The sequence below is a fragment of the Silene latifolia genome, chromosome 9 (genome assembly GCF_048544455.1).
Source record: "Silene latifolia isolate original U9 population chromosome 9, ASM4854445v1, whole genome shotgun sequence".
Lineage (NCBI taxonomy): Eukaryota > Viridiplantae > Streptophyta > Magnoliopsida > Caryophyllales > Caryophyllaceae > Silene > Silene latifolia.
Genome location: NC_133534.1, coordinates 25058687 through 25073075, shown reverse-complemented (window position 1 = coordinate 25073075; position 14389 = coordinate 25058687). Strand labels below are relative to the sequence as shown.

Here is a 14389-nt window from a genome sequence, read left to right as displayed (position 1 = left end):
GGCCAAATCGATCTGCAAGAAACAAAGCAGGAGTTAAGCGAAAGAAGTAAACCGAGGCTCAAATATCGAAGCATAAAAGCAAAGGTAGGCCTCATACCGACCCCACTCACCCTGGCTGAGGGCCGGTATGAGGCCGACGTGACAAAGCGGCTCGTCTTGAAGGACGATCTGCGTCGGAGGCATCCATCCCTTCGGCGTGCCATCCTTCGTCGCCTCGAACATGCTCATTGCCCGCACTTTGTCGTCTTTAAGATAAACCTTCTTGGCGTCCATCTTAATCTTATTACGGGAGACATATCTTTCATGCTCCCCCTGACTCTCACAAATAAGAAATTGACGCGGGCCGGAAGGACCGGCGATGGATAGTCCTCCGGAACCTCGACATATACCCACCGCCCCTTCCAGTCTTTGCAGGATGTTAGCTTGGAGACGGTCACGTAACCCGGCTCGGTATGTACGTTGTACCACCCCATGACGCCTTGGGCAGACAGCCGAAGATGGTGGAGCCGGCGAAAAAGGTTCACCGTTGGGGCCTCCCCCTTAAAGAGACAAAACCATACGAAGCCAATAATCGTCCTAATGGCCAACGGATGCAGTTGTGCCACGGCGACATTCATAACTTTGATTATGGCCGCGACGTGTTCATTAAGAGGAAAACGGAGCCCATACTCCAGATGTCTAATATACACGCCTATACAACCTTCGGGAGGGCAACAGACTGCCTGATCACCCACAGGGACAATAATTCTATACCCCCTGCCGAAGTTGTAGTGGTCTTCGAAAAGTTCGAGCCCGGAGACGAGAGCGAACTTGTTCGTCCAAACGCGATCAGGTTTAATCGAGCAGGCTTCGCCGTGCCACAAGTAATGCGGCCTCTCTAAATCAGATTGGGTCTTTTCCTCATCATCATCATCAAAATCCTCGAGATATTTTTTGTCGATTTCAGGAGAAGACGACTTGCGACCCCCGAACCCTACCGGGGTGACAACCAGTGGCTCATGTTCATCGGCACGCGACGGTTCGCCCCCCGGGGTTGAGGTACTAGGCGGAGCATCAGCAGCAGACATGGTGGCAACAAATACTTAACAAATAAAAGTTGGGGAAGAATTTTTTTTCTTACCTTGAAAGAATGTGTTACGCCGAGTAACGCTTCGAAAATTAGAGAGAGAAGACGCTTCGAAAACTAGAGAGAGGAAATTTTTTAAGAAAAAGAAGTTTGCAGGTCCAAATGAGGGGCATACTGCTCTATTTATAGAGCAAAGCCCATTCAATGGACCAATCAGAGCAAAGCCCATGAAGCGTCCACCAATCAACACCAGGCCACGTGTCAAGCATGCAGCCACAGAATGTCAATCGACATACAGTAACCAATCTTCTTTGACACGCTCCTTGGTATCTACTTGCCAACGGCCAGCTGATCAACCAAGCTTGGCAGCACCGGCCGGGGGCAATCAAAAGCACACGGCACTCTCAACCTTGGTCTCGGCCAGCGCCATTTCTTTTTTCACATTCGATGTCCATTACACAACAATGTGGAGGGGAGATATGGTACGGCCTGAACAGGACCAAGCCGAGGAAGAAGTTCGACATGCGCAGAATACGCTCAACACGCATCGAAGGTCCATACCACGGCATAGACTACGTTGGGGGCAAATTGATAGGGCATATTCTGCACCCGCTGACCAAGTCAACATATTGACCAATGTCAAAGCTAAAAGACAACAAGTCAAAAGAAAAACGTTCTAACCGACAAAGCCTGTCGGCCTGTCACTTGGGTCTCGGCTCGGCAACTAGCCGGCCCGAGAGGCATATCCGTATACTCACATCCAGTCCCCTCGGCATGGAGTCAACCAGGCCTGCCGGCCTGTCATGGGTCCCTCTGCCGAGGGTAAAACAGTCTTTTCACCTGCTACGCCACTTGGCCACTACGTGACAAAAGGTGAAAGTCTATAAATACTCCACATCTCTCATTGAGAAACTAACGAGAAAATCTGGTATAAACTCCCTTATCTCTCTACAATATACTTTGCAAAGTTAAACATACAACTTATCTCTCTAAGTTTACTGACTTGAGCGTCGGAGTGAGTACGCTTGGCCCCAAGCCGAGCCCTCAGTTTGTTAATCTTTACAGGAAAGAGTGAAAGGAAGAGACGAGCAACGACATCATTCTACAAGTTCAAGTGGTCACAATCCTGCTCCGAAATTACACCCGGAACACATACCATTGTCAACAGATGAATTTAACAACGGTTTTGCACGCAATAAAGCCGTTGTTAAATTTTGACATTTAATTAAATAAGATAACGAAATGAACCGTTATCATATATAATATTTAACAACGGTTTTGGAACAATAAGACGTTGTCAAAAGTAAACTACGACAATGGATTTGAAACCGTTCTTAAGATTTAACAACGGTTCTTGATGTTATATAACAGTCGCTTGTTATTTGTACGACCGTGGTATATATTTAACAACCGTCGTTGCAATAATGGTCCCGTGTTTCTATTTAAATAATAGGCATGTTATGAATTTATGATGTTACGTAACATCCATATATTAGCACACAAATTCTCATTATAGACTGACACTATCCGTCTATACGTATAGACGGATACCATTTTCCCTCACAAAATACCCATTTGCCATAAGGTGGGAAGCACATGGGGGTGCCCCACCTTGTCCCCCCTTCCCATTTTATTAGAGGTCTTTACCCGTCTGTTCGTCCCACCCGTCTATACCAAGACCTATTGTTGTGACGGTAACATTTTCGATTAAAAAGGAATTTAGACAAATGACATACATTTTGACTTCGTCAGAGAAAGCTCAATGTACTGTCGAGTCTCGATCAATTAATTGAAATACATAACGCGTTCATATAATATAACGGGTGGTCTTTAATCATGTAGCTAAATGCAACAAATCGTTGTCACAACTTGATCAAACAACAACCATGTAGGTGTACCACATATAAGAGTAAATAGAGGAAAGTGAAATATTGTATTGATATGAATAATCAAACTATAAAGACAAGTCTATTTATAGTAAATAGACCACAACTTACTTGACTAAAAATAAGGAATAACTACCCACTTCTTAGGCCACTAAACCATGATTATTATTGACTCATGACTCCTACAATTACTCTAACAACACTATAACCATAACTAACAATAAGCACATGTTCCTAAACAATAGTAGCACACTTTGAATTATTTCTCAACAGGTGCAAGTGTACCTGTTGCAATCCATTATAAATAAGTACGTTGAGTTGGAAGCTAAAGGCCGCAAACATGGAACCGGTGACAAACAATAATCTTGTCACGGCGAGCTGCATAGCCGACAAACACGGGTACATAGACCGGGATAAACTCAAGGAAGGCGATGTTCTCATTCATGAAGAAGCAGAACGAGAGAGGCTAGCAGAGCATCTTAGTGGTGGGCCCCAAGATGTGTCTGATTTTATCCTTCACCCGCAGCACCAACTCAAATTCGAAGCTGATAATGAGCAACCTTTCTCGTACAATTCTACTTCTCTTGTTTACTTATATAATGATATGTGTCTACTATTGGTCTTGTTATTGCGCTCGTATGTTTTGGTTCAAATGAGCACTTTATGATTGGAGTAAGAGAGCTCTTACCACCAAATAATAACTCTTGTTCTTAATCTTATTTCCCTCATATTGATTTTTTTTTTTGGTAACATGTAAGCTTTGATTAATAAAAAGGATATTACATGAATACATTCTCATCAACTTAAGCCATAACAAAGAACAAGAAACATCTTAACTATTAATACCTAGGCTATTCAACCAAACTACATCCATCGCTGAATAATAGAAGACATTTTCTGCTGAACTCGTAGCTGAACTGTCTTCTGAATTTCAGACACAAGCAACTCAGGTCTGCGTAGCTTCAATTCAATCCTGCAAGTATTCCTTTCCATCCAGAGGACATACCAACAGGATAGTTTAATCACTCTCCAAACTTTCCTCCTGACAGTAGGGCAATGACCAGGGGGAGTTTGAAACCTCAGATGCATCCAGTGTTCAATTAAGCTAATCACCTGTTTGCTGTAGATACAATCAGAAAAGAGGTGATCATGGGTTTCTGGTGCAAGCTCACAGAACACACAACAATTGCTTTGCCACTAATCCCATGCTTTGAAATAATTTGTCTCTAGTATTCGAGCTTTCCTCTAAATGAGCCAACCAATAACACAAAGGTGCTTAGGGATTATCCAAATATCCCAAACATCCTTATACCAAGGTACAGGGGGGGTGTGAGCCCCGTAGCCATTGATACCAAAGAGAAATAGAGTAACCTCTAGCATCGAGATCCATTGGTTACCCCTCGGTACCCAGCAGCTAGCATAGCTTTAACTTTACATATGTTCCTCCAATTCCAGTTTGAGCGGATGAGGTGAATATGTAGACCAGTCAAGACACCCTTCATATAGATGTGGTCCACCCAAAGCACCCATAATCTATCGCTTTTTGTATAAATTCAGTTCACCAACTTACCAACTGTTGCAATATTCCACACCCCAAAGATTCTTAACACCCAGGCCCCCCTCTTTTTTATGCGCAGAGACATCTTTGTCCCCAGGCCACCGGAGGGGTTCTCTCGGTACATAGCATCACCATTCCACAGAAATTTCTACAGAGCTTCAATCTTCTTGATAATACACTTAGGCAAAAGGAAAATAGAGCACCGAATTATGTAGAGTATTAAACACGAGTTAATTAAGATAATCCCGCAAAGATAACTCAACTTCCTAGCTCCTATCCCTCTTATTTTAGCCACAATTCTCTCCACCAGGATATTACAATCATGTCTAGTTAATCTGCCAAATGAATAGGTACCCCTAAGTATTTAAAAGGGAGTACACCCTCCCGAAATCCGAAAATAAAGGTAATATCCTGTCTCAAAACCTCGATCACACCATTAAACACTACTTCGATTTGGAAGCATTTACTCTTAGGCCGTAAGCGCAGTAAAGGTAGCCAACACCCTCAAGATAAGCATGATAGATTGATGATCCCCTTTGCAAAACATAAGGAGATCATCAGCAAAAAGTAAGTGAGTCAACTTTAAAGACTTACAAAGAGGGTGAAACTTGAAGTACCATTCACCCACAGCATAATTCATTACCCTAGACAAATACTCCATAGACACACAAAAGAGAAGGGGAGAGATAGGATCACCTTGTCTCAACCCCCTCCCCGCCAAAGAAAGAAGCCAAACTCGGTGCCATTAAGATTTAAAGTATAAGAGGGGTAGTAACACATTGTAGAATCGGATGCCTAAACTTCTCAGAAAGTTCAATGCTACAAGCATCCGCTCAAGAAACCCCATTCAATAGAATCATAGGCTTTCAAGGTCAAGTTTAAACATACACCTAGGGGAAGTCGCCTTCCTATTGTACATTCTAACAAGATCCTGGCAAATGAGAATATTTTCTAGAATACTTCTGCCTTTGACAAAAGCCCCTTGATTTTTGCTTATAATATCGTGCAATACCAAAGCCAATCTAGCACACAAGATTTTAGAAATGACTTTATAAAGTACATTACAAAGAAGAGATAGGTCCGTAATGCACTACACTAGTTGGCCTATCATTTTTAGGGATCAAAGTGATGACAAAGAGCATTAACTCGAGAAACCAAATGACCCGAATCAAAGAAATTAATAATGGCAAGACAAAATCTCATCCCCAATCACATCCTGCATCTTTGTAAAACCGACTATTGTAGCCATCCGGGCCAGGAGACTTACGACTTGGAATGCTAAATAAACAAGCTTTAACTTCGAACAAGTAACCGGTTTAGCCGAATAGACCAAAGAACCTCGAACAACAAGGACCCCTTCGACCACAAAGAACATTAATCGCATCGTTAGGGATTTTGAGTGCCCAACACTTCGATAATAAGCTAAGAAGGCATTCTCAATAGTAGCACCTTCAAAGACAAAGAACACCCTGCATATCCTCTATCTGGAAAACCTTGTTCAACATAATCCTTTTCTTAATTGCACGATGGAAATATGAGGTATTCAAATCCCCTCCAATGACCACCGCAATTTGGCCTTCGAGTAAGGAAACTATCCTCTTGCATTAATAAGGCCCTTTAACTCAAATAGATAAATCAAGTTCCCGCTTTGAATCAAATCGATATCCCCAGGACTATCAACTAACTTCTCTTGTATTTCCTCCAAAACTCTACTAGCAATGGTAGTGCTATTCTCTATATCAGAGAAACAAGTAGTATTCAGCTTCTTTAGGACAGGTTTCAGAGCTTTCAACTTTTTAACCACAGAAAACATCCTAGTACCCTTAAATTTTTGTTGCCACACACTAGCAACCTGTTCCTTGAAGGACTCTGCAGTACCCCACATGTTAAAATACTTGAAACTCCTTCTACCATCAAAATCAGCTTTTCTATTCACCACAGTACACGGGCAATGATCAAACAAACCCTCAGGATGGAAGTGAGCAATATAATCACCAAATTCATCAAACCATTCCTGATTACCCATAGCTCTATCTAACCTACTATAAACCCTAGCAGTAGGTTCCTGCTTATTAGACCAAGTATATAGAGCCCCTGTAGCATTAATGTCCTCCATACCACAAAGGGAGACACACTCCTGAAAATGCTCCATTTCTGCTTCAGTAGTAGTACCTCCCAATCTCTCAATAGGAGATAAAACAGCATTGAAGTCCCCCAACCATAACCAAGGAGACACACGGGTCTGAGACTGATGCTTCAAAAAACTCCATAAGGCAATTCTATCATTCAAGTTATTGAAAGCATAAACCATAGTAAGGTAAAACCTCTTGTTATCAATTCTAGAGTGGACATGCATATGAATATGTTGAGCATCATATGACAGAAACTGTATATCAAAGAGATCTGGTTTCCAGAACACCCAAATCCTCCCACCCTTATGCCAACTATAGTTAGTAGTAATACTCCAACCATCACACAGAGAAGTAGTCTTATTAAGAAGGTTAGCAGGTTTAATCTTAGTTTCAATAAGGCCAAACAAACCAACCTCATGATTATGCATAAACCATTTAACTACTTTCTGTTTATTCAGGTCATTTAGACCCCTAACATTCCAAAACCCGATGTTATGCATTGATAACAGCTTGAGGAGGGTCCTTCCCACTATCACCAACTACACCAGTAGGAGTATTAGCTACCAGAACATCCACAAAATTATATTTAGAGAACTTATCAGACAGTCTTATACCCACAATCCCTTCCTGCCTAGTATTCCTCATAATTTGTTTTGCAGGTGTAGGTTTCACACTCGGAGTAGCCCTAACCTGAGACAAAGGAGGGAAAGCAGCAGGGGTAAAAGGAGGAGGGGACACTGTACTCTGCACAGGCAGTTGTACAGGTCTCCATACCTGTTTCTTCTGTTGAACACCCTTAGTTTTCTGAACTTTTTTAACAGATGGCCTACCAGGTTTCCTGCATTGAGCAGCAGAATGACCTATACCATTACAGCTATAGGTATCCACTCATAGTTAACACCAACAGAGACAACCTTGCCATTTTCATCCAGAAATTTAACCTTATCAGGTAATTCCTGATCCATCTGTAATTCCACCAACACCCTAGCAAAGCTTAAACGGACTTTATCTTGTGTATCTTTGTCTTTCTGAACATATTTACCAACTAACCCTGCAATAGATGGCAAACAATCCCCCCAAAACTTCAGAGGAATCCCAGATAAGCGAATCCACACAGGAACAGTCTCAACTTTCGCCTTAACCAGTTCCATATCCATTACCCAGGGTTTAATAACCACCGGCTTGTTATCAAAAAGATAATACCCCGACTTTAACAGAGCATCCCTTGCCCCTACAGTGGCAAATCTTACAAGAAAAGAGCCATTATCCAAAAAGGAGACTTTATCAATGCCAAACTGGTCCCAAACACGATATATGAATGATTCAATCAAATCCCAAGGTGGATTGGCTCCTAAAATGTAACAAAATACAGCATTATTCCAAAAGTCTACCTCTTTTTTAATGTCAGCAGACGTAAACTGAAGAAGACCTGTCACATCTTCCTCCTCATCTATCGTCTCCAACACAGCAATATCTTTACCGTTCTTATGCAACATCCACCCCGAGCCATTAACTTCCTCCGTAGCACCAGACAGGTCAAGAACAGGGACTCCATGTAACTCCCTTAAAGAAGCTGTCTTTCGAGCATCTGCAGACCCTGGTCCTGCAAAGCTGGAACCTTTAGAATTTTGTTTAGAAGAAGAAGGAAGTTTAGACGGAATAAGATCATTTTTTGGATTAGATTCAGAAGAAGTAATAGATTTTAAGGGAGTAAATCTGTTAGTATTGGTAAATTTCATGATTGCCATGCTTACAAACCCTAAAAACTATGCATAAATTTTAGAGCTTTCTCTCTCTAGTTTCTCTCTCATTTTTCTTTTTTAACACTCCCCGTTTGCTTAGTTCCCCTCAGATTGATTTTATTAGACTAGTTACCACATAGATTTATGGTCATGAATTTTTCCCTATTATGTGGATAAAATTGGGCAAATTTTTGGAAATGATACCTTTATTTTTTATGTTTATATTATATCTAGCAGTTCATATACCTATCCAACTCGAGGTGTGAAATAATCTTGTACTGAGCTTTTATGTATTAAATGCCTTCACGATATATTCTTTTCTCACGAACATAAACAACGACAGAAAATGGTTAAATTTCGGTACCTAATCAACTAAAGACAATTGCAGTATTTACGATTAAATTTTTTTTTCTAAGTCGTGTTCAGAAGGTAATCGATTGATCATGTTGTAAGAAATAGAAAAGGTTTGTTTTTTGTGTAAGAAGTAGTAGATTGTAGGCAATTCATGGATTATACAACTGGATGTATAGTCCTATTTGTGGATTGTAGGCTCCAGCTTTCGTAATCTTAGACGAAATCTAAGATAAACAAACACAAGCAGGAATAGAAAATACATACTACGGAAACTAATGAAACTCCTTAGCTTGAATCGGTTTAGCAAGTATTTCCAATAAATGTATTTGGACCGTTTAACCTTTTAAGTGAGTCGATTGAAAGTAATGTTTTCCTTACTTTTCGCCTGTATTTAATAGATTTTGTAGATTTCCGTACCCAATCAACTCAAAATTCAAATTCTACCACTGATCCAGAGATGATCAGTCTAATCACTCTAATGCGTTGTACAGTAGGCTCGAGTTGGGTCATTCAGTTAGTCTGTGTCATGTAGAGAATATTTAGTATTAGTCCTATTTTCATATTATTAGATTGTGCATATATATTTTTATATTCATACAAGATTGTATATAATCTTAACTTAGGAATATTTTATCTTCTAATTACTTGTTGCTCAAGGCCTTTATACGGCTATTAGCTTAGGGTTAGCTAGATGTGTGCCTTCCTCTAGTTTGTATTTATACTCATGTTCGTCATTGTATTTATTTATGCAATTCTTAATGATAAAACCATTCTCTTATATTTTCTCGAAACTCTATCATGGTATCAGAGCCTCGTGCTCTTGATAAAGGTTAACGCCTTAAGAGTTGATCCTCTTCCGCTACCACCACCCACCACTCTTACCCCAAGAATTGCATCAAACTATGCTCACATGATCTTACGATCAACCCCGATCAACCCCTATCCTGGCCATCCACGGTCACCCTTTGCAAATTTGGTCACCTATGACCATGCACCCCTTTCAAACTTTGTGCCCTAGTGGCCATCCCTCCAAATCAGGTCAACCACTTGACCACCCCTCTCAAACTTTGTGCCCTTGTGGCCAACCCTCTTAAACTTTGTGCCCTTGTGGCCACCCCTTTATCAACTTGGTTAGCTACTCGACCACCCCTTTACCAAACTTTGTTGCCATCTCGGCCATTCCTTAAAATTTTGGTTGTCCACGCAACCACCCATTTACAAATCAGGTCAAACATTCGACCACCCTTTCCTTGATTGGTCACCCACAACCACCCCTTACAATTTTTGGTCATCCACGTAACCACCCTTTTAAAAACTTGGTCATTCACACGAACACCCTTTTTCACTTTATTGTCCTCCTAGGCACTCTTTGGCCACAACTCGCTCGTTTAAAACACTCAAATCTCGTTATCAATTTTTCTCTTTTTCTCAAAAAAAAAAAAAAAAAAAAAAAAAAAAAAAACCTCCCATCTCTGAAACTCATATTCCAGGAAACAGTATCCTCAAAACCATGTGATTATCCATGACCACCACTTAAACTTAGTCATCCATGGCCACCCCTTATAAAATTGGTCATCCATGACCACACCTCACAAATTTGGTCACTCCTGACAACCTCATACGAATTTGGTCGTCCACACGACCACCATCTATAAATCTGGTCAACCACTCGACCACCACACTCTAAACTTTCTAAACTTCGCCACACTTTGTGCCACCCATACAAACTTTGCTCTATGATCACCTTATACTATTTTTTTCTCCACACCTCATTCACCATAACTCCTCTTATTATCACTATTACCTTTCCTTTTTTTTCTCACCTTATTTAAAATAAAAAAAATAAAATAAAAATAAAAATAAAAAAAAAACAAACGATTTCTCCAAATCTGACAAAACCCTCTGACATTTATACACATACACTCACTACCGAGATAAGGCAACCACCTTCTGGTCTCCGTACCCCTCAACTACAAATTCAGCCTCCAATTCCCACCTCCTCTTTTACCAACCCCTCTCTAATCTACCTCTCTCGGTTCTCGCCGCATCGGCAAAGCAACCAAGTACACCACCCTTCTCTTTCACGGTTAGAGAAAAAAAAAAAAAAAATCCCACCGAATTTTCCGCCAAAACCATCAACTCTTTGCTCTTTTTATCACTATAATAACTCTTTCATGAAATCATGGGAAACCCATCTTCCATGAAACTCGTATTTTCTTTACCGTCCTATTCGCACATGCTATCTCTGGTTCCGTCGTTACCTTACACCACTGAGCAACCACGTTGAAAAATCACCGCAGCTCTCGCTATGCCAATACTACCAGAACATCCTTCATCTTGTTCCAACCTCGTCATCATCGAATTGCACCCCCTCTGCCCCACCGACTGGTCTCGAAACACCTCCTTTCGCTGCTATACTTACACCATCCAGGCGCATATCACCACTATGCCTCGAAGTCTCGCACCAGCATCGGCACTAGTTTCAGTTTCTGCTCTCCAAGATCGGCCTTACTCTTCGACCGTCCGTCTTGCGGGGGCGTGTAGAGAATATTTAGTATTAGTCCTATTTCCATATTATTAGATTGTGCATATATATTTTTATATTCATACAAGATTGTATATAATCTTAACTTAGGAATATTTTATCTTCTAATTACTTGTTGCTCAAGGCCTTTATACGGCTATTAGCTTAGGGTTAGCTAGATGTGTGCCTTCCTCTAGTTTGTATTTATACTCATGTTCGTCATTGTATTCATTTATGCAATTCTTAATGATAAAACCATTCTCTTATATTTTCTCTAAACTCTATCAGACTGTGCATAGTAAAAAATTTGTGCTTAATCTTGTTAGAATTCTATTGCCGTTTTTTTCTTTACCATCGTCGTTGGGTTAAGATAATCATATATTTGTACAGGTGCTACGCTTGCACACTGGATGGCACAGGCAATCGGTACACTTGTAAGAGCTGCAATGTCGAATTGCACCCCCCTTGCGCGGTCTCAAGTGTTATACTAGAAGGTCTAATATCGGAAAACACGAAGGTCACAAAATTTATCCACGAACATCCACTCAACTTGGTTACCGGTGCAACGGATTACATTTGCAGCTATTGCAACAATAAGTGTAACGAAAAGTACAGGTACTACTGTGAACCATGCAATATGTACTTCGACACAATGTGTGTTAATCATCCGACCCGATTGTTGTCCTTTTTCCACCCGCAACACGAACTTGAGCTTAGCACAAGGCGCCATTTAAGGTTATGTGATGTGTGTCTCGATGGTGGAGATTCTCATGCTAGGGTGTACAGTTGTGTGGCGTGCGACTTTTTCGTGCACCCGTGTTGTGCCGTGAAAAATCAGTACGCTCAACATTCCTTGCATCCTGATCATTATTTGCTGCTTGTGAATGTTCCTAGCCACCCAAAAGTTAAGTGTATGTCTTGCCACAAAAAGTGTAAAGGTTGGTGTTATTCATGCGTTGTTTGTAAAGGGGTTTCGTTCCATCAAGATTGCATTAATATCGGTTCGTCAACTACCGGTAAAAGCTCCGGGAAAGAATTTGCTGAAGAAGTAGGCAAGGGAATTGTTGAAGTATTGGTTGAAAAAGTGGTTGAAGTCACACTAGCGGGACTCGGAGTGTAATTATCCACGAAATAAAGTAAGGGCAAACTATTCACTAGGATAGAGCGAGTATCAAGTTACATTACTATTATGTGATGAAGTATATAACATATTGTAAAAATGCTTCAAATACGAAATACGGAGTGCTACTATTGATTAGTCACGCCACGAATAATATAATCCGAGTAATAACTAGTCTGTATATATGCAAGATATTCTGAATAATTGTGAATTGTGATGTACTCGTACTTTGTTCCGATCATTTATTGTCCTATTTATTATTGGCATAATTGACCAAGACGGAGGGAATATGTGTTCAAAAATTTATATGTGAAGGTGTTATATAAAGTAGTATGGATCTCGCACATGCATGCGCGGTATTTATAGATCTTTTAGTTTATAATTTATTATTTGTAGATATAAAATTGACATATTATTAATTTTTCATATTTTAATATGAGATAAAAAATTGAAATAGAAAACTGATCAAAAGTTAAGTAAAGTCATGCATGCTTATTTTAATGAAATTTTTTATCACAAAACTAATGATTTTAATTTATAAATTTTCTCAAATAACTTTAAAGCTTTTTTTTTGCCATGAAATTAATAATATCAGTTCATAATTTTTTTATACGACCTAAGTACGTGGTAATTTTTTTATATGAAACTAATAATATTAATTTATCGGTTTTTCATATACGGATTTTTGGATTTATACCATTTTTATTTTATTTTAATAAACACATTATAATTTTGTTAAAGAAAGATTATAATGATTAAAGATTATATTATAATAAAAGATAACCATTTAATAAACATAGAGTCTTGTTTATTTAATCAGATTCATTTTGTAGGGAAAACTATTGAGAAATTTTATTCTAAAGGGGGGTAGTGATAGATGTATTAAGATATTATAATATTTTTTTGTTTTGCAGGATAAAGCCCTAGGGCACTACTCAACTGAAATATGATCAAATATTACAGCAGCATTCACAGGAGGTAAACTATCCTCCCAAATAACTTTGCCTAAAGTACGTGGAAAGAAATGAGCTAATCCGTGAGCAACACAATTATTGGCTCGACCTACATGTGACCAAATAATAGACTGAAAATGAGAACTAAAATCGACAATGTCTTCGATGACCAACGAGAAAGCACTCTGTCCCATCCTCCTATCTCGAATAGCATCAACAACCTGCAAACAATCGCTTTCGACTACCACGTTGGTGACCCCTCGATTGGTCGCTTCCTCGAGCCCGTCCAAGATTGCCATAGCTTCCGCAAAGTGAGCCTCTCATACTTGAGATCGAGTGATGGACACACCCCATAAAATCGCACCCCTCGAGTCACGACACACCACACCCGTTCCAACTCCCTTTCTTTCCTTTACACCCGCATCCACATTTATCTTAACATAACCCTCCCGCGTTGTCCTCCATCCTACCGCTCCACCATCTCCTTTCTCCCGCTGTTGCTGCCCCTTTAATTGTCCACCAGCTCTCTCCCCCGTATCGCCCACCACTTCATGAATCACATCATTAGCTCGTCTCACAATCATCTCCGGATCAACCACCAAGCCATCAAAGACCACCTTATTGCGAAACTCCCCTAGCATCCGCAATCCCTTCAACACTCAAGCTATCCCACACCCAATTAGCCACCCCACAATCCCGAAACAAAGGAAAACTCGACTCAATATGTGAAAGACAAAAAGGACAAGAAGAGAACTCACCTCCAACTCGAGCTGCAATATTCGCCCTTGTAGCAAAAGCTTCACTACACAGCTGCCAGAAGAAGAGCTTAACTCGGGACCAAACCAGAATTTTCCAAAGTCGATTCCAAATCCATCTCTCCATCTCCCAGTTTGATCCATTCGCCATGTCCCCCATGTCACCAGCCAGTATTTTGTATGCGCTACGAACCATATATAACCCATCTTTTTCGAGACCCCAATACCAAATATCCTTCATCTATTACCACTAACCCGAGTATTGGTCACTCTTTCCCGTTCAAAACCCAACTTCTCCT

General features: G+C 40.3%; 1 protein-coding gene across 1 annotated transcript; it reads left to right on the top strand.

Moving 5' to 3' along the window:
• Window positions 1-3054: 3054 nt before the first annotated feature.
• On the top strand, window positions 3055-12663 carry LOC141602531 (uncharacterized). The gene is made up of 2 exons (XM_074422768.1): window positions 3055-3519; window positions 11653-12663. The coding sequence occupies exons 1-2, from the start codon at window positions 3293-3295 to the stop codon at window positions 12380-12382; spliced, it is 957 nt and encodes a 318-aa protein (XP_074278869.1). The 5' UTR covers window positions 3055-3292; the 3' UTR covers window positions 12383-12663.
• Window positions 12664-14389: the final 1726 nt, after the last annotated feature.

Coding starts and splice junctions, on each gene's coding strand:
- LOC141602531 (XM_074422768.1), top strand. CDS start 3,293: ATGGAACCGGTGACAAACAATAATCTTGTCACGGCGAGCTGCATAGCC. Junction 3,520..11,652: donor GATAATGAGCAACCTTTCTC/GTACAATTCTAC, acceptor ATATTTGTACAG/GTGCTACGCTTGCACACTGG.